This window comes from Lissotriton vulgaris, chromosome 2_1 (assembly GCF_964263255.1).
Source record: "Lissotriton vulgaris chromosome 2_1, aLisVul1.2, whole genome shotgun sequence".
Lineage (NCBI taxonomy): Eukaryota > Metazoa > Chordata > Amphibia > Caudata > Salamandridae > Lissotriton > Lissotriton vulgaris.
In genome coordinates, this window is record NC_141687.1 from 1732281920 (window position 1) to 1732299053 (window position 17134).

Below are 17134 nucleotides of genomic sequence, written 5' to 3' on the forward strand. Positions count from 1 at the left end.
GCCATGTTGTTCTGACAAGTGCACTCAATTGCCAGACCTTACTGTTCCCTTTCTATGCACATCAGACACCCCTATGGTAGGTCTAGGGTAGCAATGCAGCAGTGTGAGGCATGCAGCAGTGTGAGGCGTGCAGCAATGTGCAGCAGACAGCAGTGTGAGGTTTGCAGCAGTGTGAGACATGCAGCAGTGTGAGGTGTGCAGCAGTGTGAGGCGTTTAGCAGTGTGTGGCGTGCAGCAGTGTGTGTCGTGTAGCAGTGTGCGGCGTGCAGCAGTGTGAGGCGTGCAACAGTGTGAGGCGTTTAGCAGTGTGTGGCGTGCAGCAGTGTGTGGCATGCAGCAGTGTGAGGCGTGCAGCAGTGTGAGGCGTTTAGCAGTGTGTGAAAAGGGGGTGGTGATGAACAGAGTGTCTGAATTAAGCAGACCACTCTTATCCAGTCTAAAGATCAGGGTTTGATCCATCACCGTTATTTAGCTCACTGCACCATCCCAGCTCAGAACCTGGCTATATGCAAATTAGTCTGTCCCTGGCCCAGTGCATCATGGGAACAGGGTAGACCAAACTACCAAGCCAATTCTTCACCAGAAAGAAGACAAGCTTCCGGGGACCGGTTTCTGGCATTTCAGCCGTCGTCGGCCCGGCTTGCTTGAATCCTGATGGTGCAGTGAGCAAGGGACTCATGTCTGAGTATACCCTGCCACACCTATAGTGGCCAAAAACGATTCAGAAAAGGGGGTGGTGATGAACAGAGTGTCTGAATTAAGCAGACCACTCTTACCCAGTCCAAAGATCAGGGTTTGATCCATCACCGTTATTTAGCACACTGCACCATCCCAGCTCAGAACCTGGCTATATGCAAATTAGTCTGTCCCTGGCCCAGTGCATCATGGGAACAGGGTAGACCAAACTACCAAGCCAATTCTTCACCAGAAAGGAGACAAGCTTCCGGGGACCGGTTTCTGGCATTTCAGCCGTCGTCGGCCCGGCTTGCTTGAATCCTGATGGTGCAGTGAGCAAGGGACTCATGTCTGAGTATACCCTGCCACACCTATAGTGGCCAAAAACGATTCAGAAAAGGGGGTGGTGATGAACAGAGTGTTTGAATTAAGCAGACCACTCTTACCCAGTCCAAAGATCAGGGTTTGATCCATCACCGTTATTTAGCTCACTGCACCATCCCAGCTCAGAACCTGGCTCATTGCACCATCAGGATTCAAGCAAGCCGGGCCGAAGACGGCTGAAATGCCAGAAACCGGTCCCCGGAAGCTTGTTTCCTTCCCAGAATAAGAATTGGCTTGGTAGTTTGGTCTGCCCTGTTCCCATGATGCACTGGGCCAGGGTCAGACTAATTTGCATATAGCCAAGTTCTGAGCTGGGATGGTGCAGTGAGCTAAAAAATGGTGATGGATCAAGCCCTGATCTTTGGACTGGGTAAGAGTGGTCTGCTTAATTCAGACACTCTGTTCATCACCACCCCCTTTTCTGAATAATTTTATCCACCTAAGCGTGGAAGGGTATACTCAGATGTGAGTCCCTTGCTCATTGCACCATCAGGATTCAAGCAAGCCGGGCCGAAGACGGCTGAAATGCCAGAAACCGGTCCCCGGAAACTTGTTTCCTTCCCAGTATAAGAATTGGCTTGGTAGTTTGGTCTGCCCTGTTCCCATGATGCACTGGGCCAGGGTCAGACTAATTTGCATATAGCCAAGTTCTGAGCTGGGATGGTGCAGTGAGCTAAAAAACGGTGATGGATAAAGCCCTGATCTTTGGACTGGGTAAGAGTGGTCTGTTTAATTCAGACACTATGTTCATCACCACCCCCTTTTCTGAATCGTTTAGCAGTGTGTGGCATGCAATAGTGTGTGGAGTGCAGCAGTGTGTGGCGTGCAGCAGTGTGTGGCGCGCAGCAGTGTGAGGCGTGCAGCAGTGTGAGGCATGCAGAAGTTGAGGCATGCAGCAGTTTGAGGCATGCAGCAGTGTGAGGTGTGCAGCAGTGTGAGGCGTGCAGCAGTGTGAGGCATGCGGCAGTGTGCAGCATGCAGCAGTGTGAGTAATGCAGCAGTGTGCAGCATGCAGCAGTGTGAGTAATGCAGCAGTGTGCAGCATGCAGCAGTGTGAGGCGTGCAGCAGTGTGTGGCGTGCAGCAGTGTGTGGCATGCAGCAGTTTGTTGTGCAACAGTGTGCAGCATGCAGCAGTGTGAGGCGTGCAGTAGTGTGAGGCATGCGGCAGTGTGCAGCATTCAGCAGTGTGAGTAATGCAGCAGTGTGTGGCATGCAGCAGTGTGAGGCGTGCAGCATTGTCGTGCAGCAGTGTGCAGCATGCAGCAGTGTGAGTAATGCAGCAGTGTGCAGGAGTGTGTGGCATGCTGCAGTGTGTGGTGTGCAGCAGTGTGTGGCATTCAGCAGTGTGTGGCGTGCAGCAGTGTGAGGCGTGCAGCAGTGTGAGGCGTGCAGCAGTGTGAGGCATGCAGCAGTGTGAGGCGTGCAGCAGTGTGTGGCATGCAGCAGTGTGTAGTGCAGAAGTGTGCAGCATGCAGCAGTGTGAGGCCTGCAGCAGTTTGAGGCATGCAGCAGTGTGTGGCGTGCAGCAGTGTGTGGCGTGCAGCAGTGGGTTGTGCAGCAGTGTGCAGCATGCAGCAGTGTGAGACGTGCAGCAGTGTGAGGCGTGCAGCAGTGTGAGGTGTGCAGCAGTGTGAGGCGTGCAGCAGTGTGAGGCATGCAGCAGTGTGAGGCGTGTAGCAGTGTGCAGCATGCAGCTGTGTGAGTAATGCATCAGTGTGCAGTGTGCAGCAGTGTGTGGCATGCAGCAGTATGATGTGCAGCAGTGTGCAGCATGCAACAGTGTGAGGCGTGCAGCAGTGTGAGGCATGAAGCAGTGTGCAGCATGCAGCAGTGTGAGTAATGCAGCAGTGTGCAGCAGTGTGAGGCGTGCAGCAGTGTGAGGTGTGCAGCTGTGTGTCATGCAGCAGTGTGCAGCATGCAGCAGTGTGAGGCGTGCAGCAGTGTGAGGCATGCAGCAGTGTGTGGCCTGCAGCAGTGTGTGGCCTGCATCAGTGTGTGGCGTGCAGGATAAGGTAATGATCCGACCGCAAAAGTGGTAGAGGGAGTTCTACCCTCACGTTGCAGATATTTGTGAAAATTGGGTCCTCAATATGACCTTTTTTGTGCATTGGAGAGCTAACAAGTTGACATAATCGAATCGCAGACAGATCCTGGAGTAAATTAACAGGCTGAGTCTTCAAACTGAATGGTTAATCTCCCAGTAGCGTGAAATTGGATACCTGCAGGCTATGGCCTGCAAGTATATCAAACAAAACAGGTGATGGACCGAATGTGGATCAATGTCACACACTCACCCCAGTCCAAAGATCTGGGCCCAAATCCATCGTTTTTTTGCACTCCACACCACCCTGGGTTAGACAATGGCGATATGCAAATCAGCTCTGACCCTGTGCCCCATGGGAACAGTCCAGTCCGAACTACAAAAGCCATGTCCTTCCCAGAACGGAATCAAGCATCCGAGGACCAGACCTGTTTCGAGGTAACACCTCTCATCAGCCCGGCTAGCTTGACTCCAGTGGTGTGGAGTGCCTGGGACCCACGTCTGGGCATCCCCAGCGCACTTAGGGCGGAATATGCAAACAAAACAGGTGATGGACCGAATGTGGATCAATGTCACACACTCACCCCAGTCCAAAGATCTGGGCCCAAATCCATCGTTTTTTTGCACTCCACACCACCCTGGGTTAGACAATGTCGATATGCAATCAGCCCTGACCCTGTGCCCCATGGGACTGGACTGTTCCCATCTAATAAGATCAGTACACCAACACCTCTGCCTTATACAATCAAGCTCCTGCTCAATACCGACAGGGCTCATAGCTGTCTCTGGTTTACAACACTGTCTAAACCCCATCTGTCTAGGGTTCAGCAATGAGTTACTGGTGACAAAACTTCGCATTTCAGAGGCAAAAACATTTTCCTGAAGTTTGCTTAAATCCGTAAGGAGAAAGCTAGACCAAGTTTTATAGAACACTATCTAGCAAAGAAGGAGTTCATCAGAAATGGGCAAATGATGAGGGACTCGAGTACGCCTGGAAAAAAGAGCCATGTTGTTGTAAAGAAAAGTTAATACAATCGCAACTAGGCTGAGCAGATAAAAGGCATTCATCTATAAAAAAAAATGCCAGTTGGAGATAACAGGAGGAGAGCCTATGCGTTATCAAACAGGTGCTTCAGCTTCAGGTGAGGAGAACCCAGTGAATCACTGAAAAGCAGTCTTTGGTAAAGAGATCTGACCTTCATCGAGCGCACATACCTTACGTCACAAACTATAGCTCAGCACCTTGCCCTCCACCCACCTTCACACATCTCTTACTGCTAGTTTATGCTGATTTTGCTGATATCCCCAGTTCTGAAATCATAGCTGCATGTCAGCGGTTCCTGCCTGGCAGCGGAGAGCCTGGTAGAGCCAATGGTGCCAACCCACCCAGAATGTGACAAACCCCTCTCGGGAAATCCCCCCCCACACAAACACACATACAATGCACATTAAAGATTGGTTTGATATAGAAGGTGTGACAGTTTCATATGCGCAGTGTGTGTGGGCGAGGTGGGGTAGGAAGGGTGGATGCGGATTTGCAGCTCTGTGTGGATGACTTTATTTTGTGCCCATTGCTCTGCTGCATTCCCACCACCAGACCTAGCAATGTGAGGGTAGCAGACCGCTCTACTGAGGTGTAGCTCTTCCCTTAAGCCTCTTGTGAGGCACATCCCAACATACCAATTTGATATGGTCTCCCCCATCTATATCTACCAACCAAGGGCCAGATGTAGGTAAATCTTATTTACCGACTCTAAAATACCGAATTTTACCGATTTGGTATTTTATATTCGGTAAATAAGATGTAGGTAATTATTCGGTAATTTTTACCGAATAGGAATGATTCAGTAATTGCCATTGATTCCACTGGGCCTTGAGGCCCATAGAAACCTAAGGCAATTGCCGAATCAGTAAATACCGATTCGGTAAAATTACTGAATTGACAAGGGGGACAGGGTGTCACTTTAACACCCTGTTGCACCCCTGATTCAGGCTTGTGTGCCATGTGACACACATACATGCCCTTAGGGCATGTCTGTGTGCCACATGGCACAGGTGTACATGCACAGATGTGCATGTACACAGGAATTCGTTATTTGCCATGCATTAGTATTACATGGTAAATAACGAATTCTTAGGGGCCTGTGGCACTGTTTGCAGTGCCACCTACATATAGATTTACCGATTCAGTAAAGTTACTGAATCGGTATTTTACAGAATCAGTAAATTTACTAATTCGGTGAATTTACTGATTCTGTAAAATTTAGGCCCCCTACATCTCAATCACTAAATACCGGTCGGTAACGGCCGAAATCGGCCGATACCGACCGGTATTTGGTAACCTACATCTGGCCCCAAATGTTTTCAGTATTATACTTTATTTCCACCCCATCAAAACAACTCAGCGGGCACGCATCATTGTGTCATTGTCTGTTAATATTTCCATTGTGACATGCTTTTAGGGATCAAAACTGAAATACCCCACTACATGCCTATCTTTGCAAATAGCCAATGTGAACATTTGCTGGAGAAGGTTAGGCACAGTCTGTACACAAATGAATGAAAAACACTTATACTCACTAAATTTGAGCAATTTTTCAGTGTTTCTTCACTTGCATCTTCACACTGTTCTGTGGGTCCATCGAGCTTCTGCAAATTCCCAAACTGTATGGGAGTTAGACGGATATCTGTAAGATTGCAAAGAAGTCTGTTTGCATCAATTTTTAGACCTTCAAGTTCTTCTCAAATTCAATTGTTATTTATAGTGTGTCCAACGCTGCATGTACAACGCAGCAATCCTTCTGTTTTACTTCTGACCATCTCATGACCACAGAAAATGAAACGACAAAGTCCTCTTTAAAAATTGTTAAATACTAACCCGTGATCCGATAAGCTAATTGCAGACTGCTAGGCTCCTCTGTAATAATCACGAGTCCCTTAAGGGCCTCAATAAAAGGTCTGGGATGCCATCATTTTGATGGTGGTAACGAGGAATGAAATGAACATTCTGCAATGTGGTTTACCTCAATTAGTGATGCTGGAAAATCACAAGGCAGATCAAGGTTTGAGCCCAATATTTAAATCGAGTGCTGCTGTAAATCGTGTGGTAAGTGGGTTACCAAACATTTTTACTTTTGGCGCAGTGCTCCAACAAAGAATTACTTAATGCCCTATTACTTACTGGTAATCTTCATTACTCCTGGTCCCTTTGTCCATTTCCCATTCATTACGTTTGAGATAACCCTATCTCACAGACAGAAAAAGGAATGAAGGGATGCTGGACCCCTACCCAACCCCCTCCCACTGGGAGCACACAAGTTTTCTTACCCAGCATTCCCTCTAAACTACCAAGCCCCAAATGAAGGCCGCCTGTCCGGGAGGGAGAGACGGAAGTAATGAATGGAACGAAGACAACGAGACCAGGAGTAATGAAGATTTCTGGTAATAAGGCATTACCCCCAGGACTCTCCCCTCCTTATCCCATTCATTACAAGTGAGAATACCAAAGCAACACCACTGGCATTCATCAACAACAAACCACCAGGACACAAGGAAGACAGCATCACCGAGAGATTTTTTGGAACTCAGAAGTAATAAGTCAGGAGCCTACAGCCTGCAGCACCCTTAACCCAAAATTAGCATCATGATCCAGCAAATTCCGGATCCGATAACGCCTCACAAACGTGTTAGAGGATGCCCAAGTAGCAGCCCTAAAAGTTTCAGGCAGAAAAGCCCTTGCACCTCAGCCGAGGAGGCTGCCATCCCACAAGTAGAACACTCCTGTACCACAACCGGACGAGGGGAATCTGAAAGGGAGCAAGCCAACTCAATGGCCTGCTTCAATCAGGGGCCAATGGACAAAGAAGAGGCCTTCCCCCCACAAGAGGAGACCCCAAAGGACACAAACAGGGAGTCCGACTTCTGGAAAGGGCGAGTCCGATCCAGATAGACACGCTAAACCCAACTAACATCCGGCAACAACCAAGGAAGATCATTCCCAGACACCTGACCCATCCTCAAAGCAGACAAAACCACTTCATGTGAATGATGAAACTGTGAAGGCACCTTCGGGACAAAAGTGAATACCCAAACGCAAGACCACCCCATCCTCAGAAAAAGACAGGAAGGGTTCCCGCGCCATCAGAGCCCCCAACTCACCAAGGCGCCTGGTCGAAGTTATGGCAAATAAAAAAAAAACACACATTCAACGTGACAAACTTGATGTCCACCACACTCAATGGCTCAAAAGGAGCTGCAAACAAAGCATGCAACACAGGAGGGAGGTCTCACAAGGGGAACAGGGGCCGCACTAAAGGATGGGACAAAGAAAAATCCCTCAGCAACCTGGAGACCAAATCGTCAAAATCCACCACATTTCCCCAATGGGAACAAAATGCCTTAATTGAAGCCCACTGAGCCTGCAAGGTTGAAACAGCCAAATGCTTCTCGAAGTCTTCCCAGAGAAACTGTGACTCTTCCATCTGAGAACCCTCCAGGGGGGGCAACTCAAAATCACAACATCAGAGCTGCAAATACCCCCAATGCCTGTCTCCAATAGGACTTGAGGGCCGAAGGCCTCAGAGACTGCTGAGTGGCCAAAGCTAAATGCTCAGGCATCCCTTACGCTGCCTTCCCCACCTCTCAACCTCCACATGGCTGCCGCATACAGGGCAACATTGGAGCTGTCTCAGGGGACAAGGAAAGCAGGGGATAAACCATGACCCCTGAACTGCCAAGAGCCACTGAGTGGGGAACCAAGACCGAGGTCAAAAGTGCACCACAACCACCGCCTCCCAAGACTCCCGCACCAGGTGAGCAAGGAACCGGGGGATCCGAGCAATGGGCGGGAAGGTATAGAACAGGTGAGATGGCCAAAGAATGGTCAGAGCATCCACCCCCAAACCCCCACCTGATGAACCCGTGAACAAAACCGAGGAAGCTGAGCATTTTGCCAGGAAGCAAACATTTTAGAGAAAGGGAAGACCAAACCTTCCACACACCTGTCGAAAGACCTACCAGGTCAGAGACAACTCCTGGGAGGCGGGGGAATGATTGAGGGTATCCACCAACCCACTCTTCACTCCCCAGATGTGAACAACCAAAAAGACGACAGATGTCTCTCAACCCAGCAAAACAAGAGAAAAACCACTGCATTCGGAGACAGGGTTAAGATCCCCCCTGATGATTCACGTAGGCTACTGTCAGCATGTTGTCAGATCTGACGATCACATTCCTCCCCAACAACAGCCGACAGAAGCTCATGACTACCCTGGAGACACACATCAATGCCCTCCAATTGGATGAAAGACTCACATCCTGGGAGACTAACAACCCTGCATAAAGCCAGACCCCCAACATTGTCCTCCACCCAAAAGTACTGGCATCCGTAGTCAGGACACAGGAGGAGAGGGTTGCAACGGCATCCCCCGGTAAAGATTTTCCGACACTGTCCACCAGCTCAGTGCAGAGAAGAGGGATGGAGATACAGGAACCAGAAAGCTGCGGCCACGAGACAAAGGATCCCAACAGGCCAGCAGATGGACCCACAGAGGCCGGAGATGAAAACTTGCCAAAGGCACCGTGAACACTGCTGCAGCCATGACCCCCAGAAGCCGCAACCAAAGCCAAACTAAAAATGAGATCCCCCTCAAGACCCTCCCAGTAAGGGAACTCAAGGTCACAGCCCGGCGTTCCAGCAATAACACTCTGTCCAGATCTGTGTGAAACCTGGCTCCTATAAATGTCAAGTCGTGTGAGGGTATCAGTTGATACTTCGGAAGGTTCAGCAAAAACCCATGATCTTTCAAAGCTAAACACACCATACCCAGATCGATCAGCAGCTGATCCCGAGATGGAGCATGGATCAGCCAATCATCGAGATAAGGGTAGAAGAGGCTACCCTGGAGATGTAAGGTAACTAACAACGGTACCACAACCTTAGTGAAAACACTTGGGGCAGATCAAAGGTCAAGGGGCAGGACATGAAATTGAAAATGAGTTCTGTGAATGCAAAACCTCAGGAACAGGCGACAGCTGGGATGTGTTGGGACATGATAGTAAGCGTCTTGCAGATCCAGGGTGCACATGAAATGACCCGGGAGAACCAACTGGATCACCCATTGCAGAGTCTCTATCTTGAAGGACAGGCGGATAACAAATTTGTTCAGCCTTCAATTCCAGCACCGGACAGAATACCCCTGTCAGCTTGGCCGCCTGAAAGATTATGTAAGGAATTCCCATCCCCCCTCTCCTGAGTAGGCATCACCTGAAGGGCCCCTTTCTGCTGGAGTGATCCAATGCCTAGGGACAACTCAGTCCACTTCATCTGGCTAAGAGACCATGGAGTTGGACGAACCACTGAATCTGGAGTAGGCACCGGGAATTCAATGCGGTACCACTGATGCACAATGTCCAACACCCACATATCTGAATAAGACTGCGCCCAGGTGGAAAGAAAGTGTTGAATCCGCCCTCCTAGCATCATTACTGGTTCATCCATCATACAGTCAGGAGAGAGGTTTAGGCAGGGGAGACTTTGCCCTCCAGTCTCGACCCAGGCCAAGAGAAAACCTACCTTGACTCCTAGAAAACTGCCTTCTAGAAGGCTAAAGAAAGGGGGGTTTAGTTTTCGAAGCCCCTTTATCAGCTGAGGACTGCTTCAAGGAGGAGGAAGGCTTCTTTTCCTTAAAATGTTTGTGCAACTTGTACTCCTACTCTTCCCCAAATATCATAGTTCCTTTAAAAGACAAACGAAGGGCAGAGGTCTTCTGAGCAGAATCCATTTACCAATCCTTCAAAACCAGATTGCGGTGCGCTGCCACACAAGCCCCACCCGAAGGCCCGCACCACATCCGAAAAAAACTCCACCTGCACTCAATATTATCCAAAAGCCCAGTACAGTCCGATGTATCATACAGAGACTGATACAGAGCCTTGACATCAGAAATGAGGGATTGAGCAACATAAGTCCCATTAATACCAGCACACAGGGCCATATGAGAACCTGGGTAAACGTTCCTGAGCTTTGCATCAACCTTATTATCGACAGGACCCTTAATAACAGCATCCTCAGTCAATGCGGTCCTCCCCACCAGACTAACAACAAATTAATTGATGGAAATCGAGTCAGGAATTCCATGCACATGTCCTTCAGAGGGTACAGTTTGGCCATGAAGCAGGGAAGTATGACCCGATTTGGGTCCTTCCACTCCCTCTTTAACACCTCATGGATGTAAGGATGGACAGTTACACCCGTCATGACAGCATTCTGAAACTGACAAAGCAAAGAACCCCCAGACTTGCCCTGAGCCTCCTCTTCAGGAAAGCCCATATTGGATTTAACATGTCTCAGTAACTGGCAAAATGTCAATATATTTCCCTTTTTGCTCCTTGCCCCCCCATCCACTCCTCATCTGAACTTGAGGAATGAAAGGGCTGAACTGACTCTAAATGGATTACAGTCATTTAGTGTCAAATAATGTATCACATTTTTCTCTATTTTTCTAAATTGGTCTGGGAGTTTTCTTTTATTGTGTTTTTGCTTTAATCCTGTTTGTGTGCTACATAAATACTTACACGTTGCCTCTAAGTTAAGTCTGACTGCTTTTGTGCCAAGCCACCAGAGGGATAAGCACAGCTAAATTTATAGGCTTTTTTTTATTCACCCTGACTGGTATTGAGGATATTGCTTGGACAGGGGTCACCAACCCCATTCAACCAACAACCCAATTTCTCACATTGGTATTCAAATGTGTGGATCAGGACTTGATGCGTAGGAGGAGGTCTGCAGAATGCAAGCTGCTACAGAGGAGGATGCTGATGATGATGATGAAGTGGATGAGGAGGAGGAAGAGGAGTAGGAAATAGAGGTTGAAGGGTACTACTCTGCAACAGCTCCAGAGCTGGAAAGAGAAGAGCTTCTGTTTCTCTTGGCTCCAGAACCAGAGGGTAGGAGGAGACCCACAGGAGTGAGGTACCCTACTGTCCTGCACAGCACAGGAAGCAGTGTGTGTGTCCCCCGCATCCCACTAAGGACCTGTGAGACAGGAAAGCTGAAGGGGAGCACTAGCTGCAGATGACCCAGCTGCAACTGGTTGCTAAAGCAGCGATGGAGGGTGCAGAGAGAGCGCTAGCCCTGTAAAAGAAACAGCTTGCTCTGGAGGGAGAAGTAATGTTTGTGGGCTTATGCACTGACTCTCAAGGAGTTGGACCTGAAACTAAAACAATCCTCACAGTACAGTAGAATAGCGGTAGCATATCCACATTGCCCTCTGCTGAAAGTCCCCATCCCTAGGGTACTTAACTTTGTTGTTGGGGATGACATAGACAACTGTTTGAAGCCTATTAGGTTGTACTGGAAATTAATAGGGTCCCTCAAGAAGATTGGGGGATCAGTCTCTGGAGGCATAGTCCTAATTAAGGGAGGAATTCCTTGCTGGCCCTAGGTAAATGAAGGTCATGAAGGAGGCCCTGGCCTGGCTATTGGAGCTCACCCTTAAGAGGGATATGCAACCATTTAGAGCACACAGAAGCTGATCCAAATGGCCTGCGTGGATTGTGTGATCGTTTTTGCAAAGCACTGGATGGGTGGGGGAAAGGCAGTGAAGTGAGTGATTACAAGAAGCATACAATTTGATTGTCAGAGAGCACATGTTGTTTTGCAGAGCTGCGCCAACACTTTGTGGATAAGACCCTCTTCGACCCCCAGGGAGCTTGCTAATGGGGGAGACAACTGGGTCAGTACCAGGGTCTACACAAAGGTACATGGGAATGATCCTGAGGAGAGTGGTTCAGGTTACCTCTGAAAGAGTGAGGGGGAGGCCAACAGTGACCTAGACAGGTCGCAGAAAAGGGAGGGATGAAAAGGTTCCCATATTCCTTCCAACGATAAGAGGAAAGGCTCTAGAGGGGAGTGGAACAATGTGCACCATTTCCATCCCTGGTGGTTTCATGGTCTCCAGTTGGGAAATAAGCAAGGGGACCTGATCTGTACCAAGAACCCACCCACTGATGACAGCTCTAAAGGAGTGGCCCATGTGGTCTCCGGCAGAGGCAGTCCCCAGGGGCAGGTGTTAGAACATACCTAGTCTCCCTTAGTTAGGAGATAGACTCAGAGAGTACACTTGTGATCCCTGAGGGTGAAAGTCGTCACTTTCATCAGATCAAGGTTAATGGGGTCCCTGTCACTGCTCTGAGGGACACCTGGGCCAATCAGATCATTGTAGTGGAAAGGTTGCTTTCTCCAGAGCAGTACACCGGCCAGGTAAGTAGGGTAACTCAGGCAGCTCAGATAACTCAGGCACAGGGGCAAAGCATTTTCCTACCCATGACACCGGTGTTCCTCGAGTGAGGTGGGGTGGGGTGGGTAGTGGGCCCAGAGAAGGGACACCGTTTTTAAAAAAAAAACCTTTTTTTGAGGAAAAATAAATTGCACTTCAAGTTACAGTATATGCAGGCGGAAAGTCCACAATCACAGATTTAAATCACAGTTATGGGATACAGTACATGAATCATTATATGAAAGAAGCCCATTATATAACACAGAAAGAGAAATGAGGAGAGAAGGCAGAGTGGCAAAGAGGAGCACCCGGGGGGCCCCATATGGACTGAAGAGGGAGCAGGGTTTCAGGAGAGTGTGCAGGTAGGGGTGTGTCACCTTACGCCACAGGCGGAGAGCCGGTGGGGAGTGCGGGAAAGGCTCTACCACAGGAGCCGAGCAACGCTAGCATTTGTCGCAGGGAGTGAGGCCCATTTTATGCAATTGAGCAGGGGAGCGGTATAATCTATGCAAATATTTAAAATGTATGAGGCACAAACGATAGTTTGGGGACAGGCGTTTGATCTGATTACAGCAGTGCAGCCAGTCCTCCTGGGAGATATCAGCACCCAGGTCTTCACTCCACGCCGCGCGGGCGCGGTCAGTGGAAATAGCGGAGTCCGCAAGCGTAAGGGTGTAGATCTTGGTGACCAGTTTGTGAGGGAAGAAGGAAATATAAAGAAAGTGGAGGCCAGCCGTCGAGGGGAGGGGGCTGTGGGGAAGGTTGAGTGAAGCTCCCTACAGAGAGCTCTCAGCTGGAAAAATAGTCCATGGGACCGGACTCTGACGCCAGAGAAAAAAAAGTCTTGCGGATAGAGGCCTGACACCATGGAAAGCCCCAGGCGGGTTGCACATTTGTCCATCCCAGCTGTCTACAGCGGGGGGGGGGAATGTTGGGTTATGTGCAATGGGCATTGCAATTGCAGAGAGCCGACGAATACCAAAATATCTCCGGAGCCCAACCCAGGCCCATCGCAAAGTCTCCCCTGTGTCGCTCTCGCCGTGTGGGGGTTTTGCCGGGGTAAAAAGAGCAGTTAAAAGCAGCCAGGGGGCTGCGAGATCTACCTTCACAGCCACATGTGGCAGGAAAGGTGTCGGGTGTAGCCAGAAGTGAAGGAAGTTTGCTTGGGCGCTGAGGGCATAAAGTTTGAAATCCAAGGCACCCAGACCACCCCACGACAGAGAAAGTGTGAGTATGTTATATGCGATTCTAGGTTGCCGTCCTGCCCAGACAAGGATCATAACGAGAGAGCGGAGTCTGTGAAAAAAGTGAGCTTTGAGGGGAATTGGGACGTTCAAGAATAAATACAAAAACTTCAGGAGAGCAACCATCTTGACAATGGCTGTGCGGCCTGCCAGAGAAAGAGGCAGTCGCTGCCAGAGATGGACTTTGGACTCCAACCAGTCCACAGCATGACTTCCAGAGCTCGCCACCATCCCTGCGAAGCCATATTCCAAGGTATCTGGTAGGCCACGATACCCATACAAATGGATACTCAGGAGTAAAGGGGACAGTGGTGTCCATAAGAGGAAAAATAATGAATTTACTCCAGTTGACCTGGATACAGGAGAGGTCCTCAAAGCGTACCACCTTGCGGACCATAGGGGCCGAGATTCTCCTGGGGGTTGCGGATAAGGGTGGGCGTAGTATGCGTAGAGGGGCTACGCGAAGCTATGCATGAAGCTACGCTCACCCACACACTTCGCGTAGCCCCATCACATGACGCCCCCCTCCCGCCCTCTCATACATACCAAATTTCAGTAAATAATACCAGAAAAATAATTAAAGGCACTTTCCTGGTCCGCGGCATCCCGAGCTCCTTCTCTTTCGCACCACCGCGTCTTCGATCCCAATGCGCATGCGCATTTCTCGTGAGAAATGCGCATGCGCGGGTGGCCGTGCATGCGCATTGGGATCGAAGCACGGCACGAAAGAGTAGAGGGAGCCCTGGGATGCCGCGGACCAGGTAAGTGCCTTTAATTTACTTTTCTGGTATCATTTACTGAAATTAGGTATGTAGGAGAGGGCAGGAGGGAGGCGGGTGGCGGGCATCTTCGCTCCTACCACGGAGCGTGCGTAGTGTTGCCTACTACGCCTACTTTGCAAAATGCAAAGTAGGCAACACTACGTACACTCCGTGGGCGGAGCGTAGTCTTGTGCCCAGGGTTAGTTGCGAACATAGAGTGTAACGCCGTCCGCAAGAGTAGGGACACGGTTAGTTCCCAGATGCCCATAGACTGCATTCAGGGGAATGAATTGCCATCGTTGTCAGGAGAACTGGGAAGAACAACTGTCCAGGGAGCCCTGAAATCTCAGAATTCCGGGGTTATTGGGGTGCATTGGTGGGCAATACATCTACACAATAATAACGAATGAGGGTTGACTCTGAGACTTGACCCGACCACAAGACTGGAGTGGTTGGGATTGGAAGAGAGCATAAACATTTATATTTATATAGAAAAAAGAGAAGGTGGTGTTTACTGCAACCCCCTCCAACCCCAGGACAACTTTTGATGTCTGGGACTAGGCTACTAGGCACTTGGGTTGGCAGGGAAAGGTGACCAAGCAACCAGCACTGTGGAAAAAGGACATGCTAAAAAGGTCAGAAAGTTGACTGGAGTTTGTCAACTGAACTCCATAGGCATGTCCATAATAGGAGGAATAAGAAATAATAGATGTGAATGGGTGAAAACATTTAAAGTCCAACAGCAAGAATATGACCCAAACCCTGTGCAGAAATATAGGTTCCTGAAACTTCATCAAGCTCTGCAAGCAAAAAAAATAGTTTTGAAGATTGTTCCTGATAGTGGCCCTTTGCAAAATAGGATTCTAGGAGGCGAGATGAACAGTGAAGTGGTCTCCCAAACATATTGCACCATGATAAATAATAAGACTGGCGCATTCATAAAACTCAAGTAAACCATGGAATGAGACATAGACCTCATAGAGAATATGTATCGGGTGGTTGCCCTAATGCATCCTAAAGAAGTTTCCAATACGTCAAAACTGAGACTAATACAATGAAAATCATGCATAGGACCTACTACAATAGAAGCTGACTATGCCAAATAGGTATGGCTCTGAGCCCACAATGTTTTCGATGTAGGTTGGGCAAAGGTACATTTATGTGCACTCTCTGCAACTGCCCCTTTATCGCCGGATACTACGCCATCATTATCAAAGAAATAGAAGCTAGCTATCTCTACAATAACACAGTTTATTCTATTGGGAGTCTATGCAATTCTGAACTTATGCAAGCTCACCTCTTGTTCTCTTGAGATTTTGACCTTACAAATGCTCACCCCCTGTTGTATAACTTAGGATTCATGCTAGCAAAGAGAGACATTGCTATTCTGTGGTGTATGCCCCAGTTGCCAACTTAGTGGCAATGCTTCACCGGCATTGATATGTGCATGAAGACAGAGAGAGTGGTTTACACCAGCAGAGGCTACCCCAAAAATGTTTGACAGATTAAGGGGACAGATAAAGGGAGCATTATGATATAGAGTAGGTGGGTTGAGAGGCACCATCTTAAAGTTTACTTCAGCAACATCCACATGGGAGGTTTGGTTCCTACACCGGCCTAGAGCCAAGAGATAGGGACTTACTGAAGGTGGGCATGGATCAGTGGAACAGTCAAACTGCATCACACAGAGGATGTGCATCATGTTAAATCTGATGGGTCATGTGCTATCTAAATATGGATGTTGTTTGCATCAAACTGAAAACCCGGTTAAAAAAAATGTATGCCACAGCCCAATAATTGTGTGTAGCTACTTCCTTAAAATGTGTTCCTAAGCTAGTTCCAGGCTAGAACGTCTTATGAATTTAACTAACTTAAGCTCCGTCATCAAAGCATGTAGAAGCTGCCACCCAGAATAGGTCTACTAGTGATAATCAATTAATAAAAGTCTTACCATTGGAAACAAATTCATTGTAGGTAGAAATGCCATTAAAATCTCCACAAAGGCCACAGGTCTGATTGGCATATTTCTTGTCCAACTCCAGCTAAAGCAACAAAAATGAAAAGAAAAAAGTTACAGCCTAACATACACAACATATGATAGAGTGAGCTTTTTTTAAACTCTTTTTATTAAACATACTCAGTAATCAACATTTTAATCACGTATTGTGTAGTCAAAGTTACAGGCTACATGTTCCAACATATACCATCCAGTTTGGCATTCTACAGTGAATGTTATCCAGTGACCCTCCCCACCCAGATTTGCCTACCCCTAGGTGCCTCTATAGGCTTTCCAGTTTACCCAGATTTTCTCACATTTATTCGGGCACCATCTACTCAAGTAAATTGTGTGTACGCCTGTTGGCACCAGTTTACTTTGAGCCATTGTGTCATGTATTTGGGCCAAGGCTGCTCATTTGGGATCAGCAAGAGAATCCACTTTGGATTTATTGAAAATTCCATCCCCACCACCTCGGCCATTCTTTTCCCAATGTCCTATCAATAGGCTTGTATCTTTGGGCATTCCCAAATCAGTCCCCTTCCTGCCCGCATCATCTGTGGCACTGCCCTGTTACACTGTGTCCCATCCTGAGCAGTATAGTTCTGGGGTAATAAACCCTGTGCAGGATCTTTAACTGGCCGAACCGAAATCTAGCATGGATGGCTACCTCCCTCGGACCTTACATGGCTTCCATCCATTCATCTTCCTCTAGTGAGAGCAGGTCTTGTTCCCATTGAGCTCTCAGGCCCTC

General features: G+C 48.5%; 1 protein-coding gene across 1 annotated transcript in view; it reads right to left on the bottom strand.

Annotated features, from left to right (window-relative positions):
* Positions 1 to 17134, bottom strand: part of LOC147733205 (uncharacterized) — a 618178-nt gene that overhangs the window by 522210 nt on the left and 78834 nt on the right. The window contains exons 4-5 of the mRNA XM_086957739.1: positions 16336 to 16426; positions 5682 to 5788 (exon numbers count right to left, since the gene is read on the bottom strand). Of these exons, the coding sequence (XP_086813865.1) occupies positions 5682 to 5788; positions 16336 to 16426 (198 nt within the window). The remainder of the gene's footprint in view (positions 1 to 5681; positions 5789 to 16335; positions 16427 to 17134) is intronic.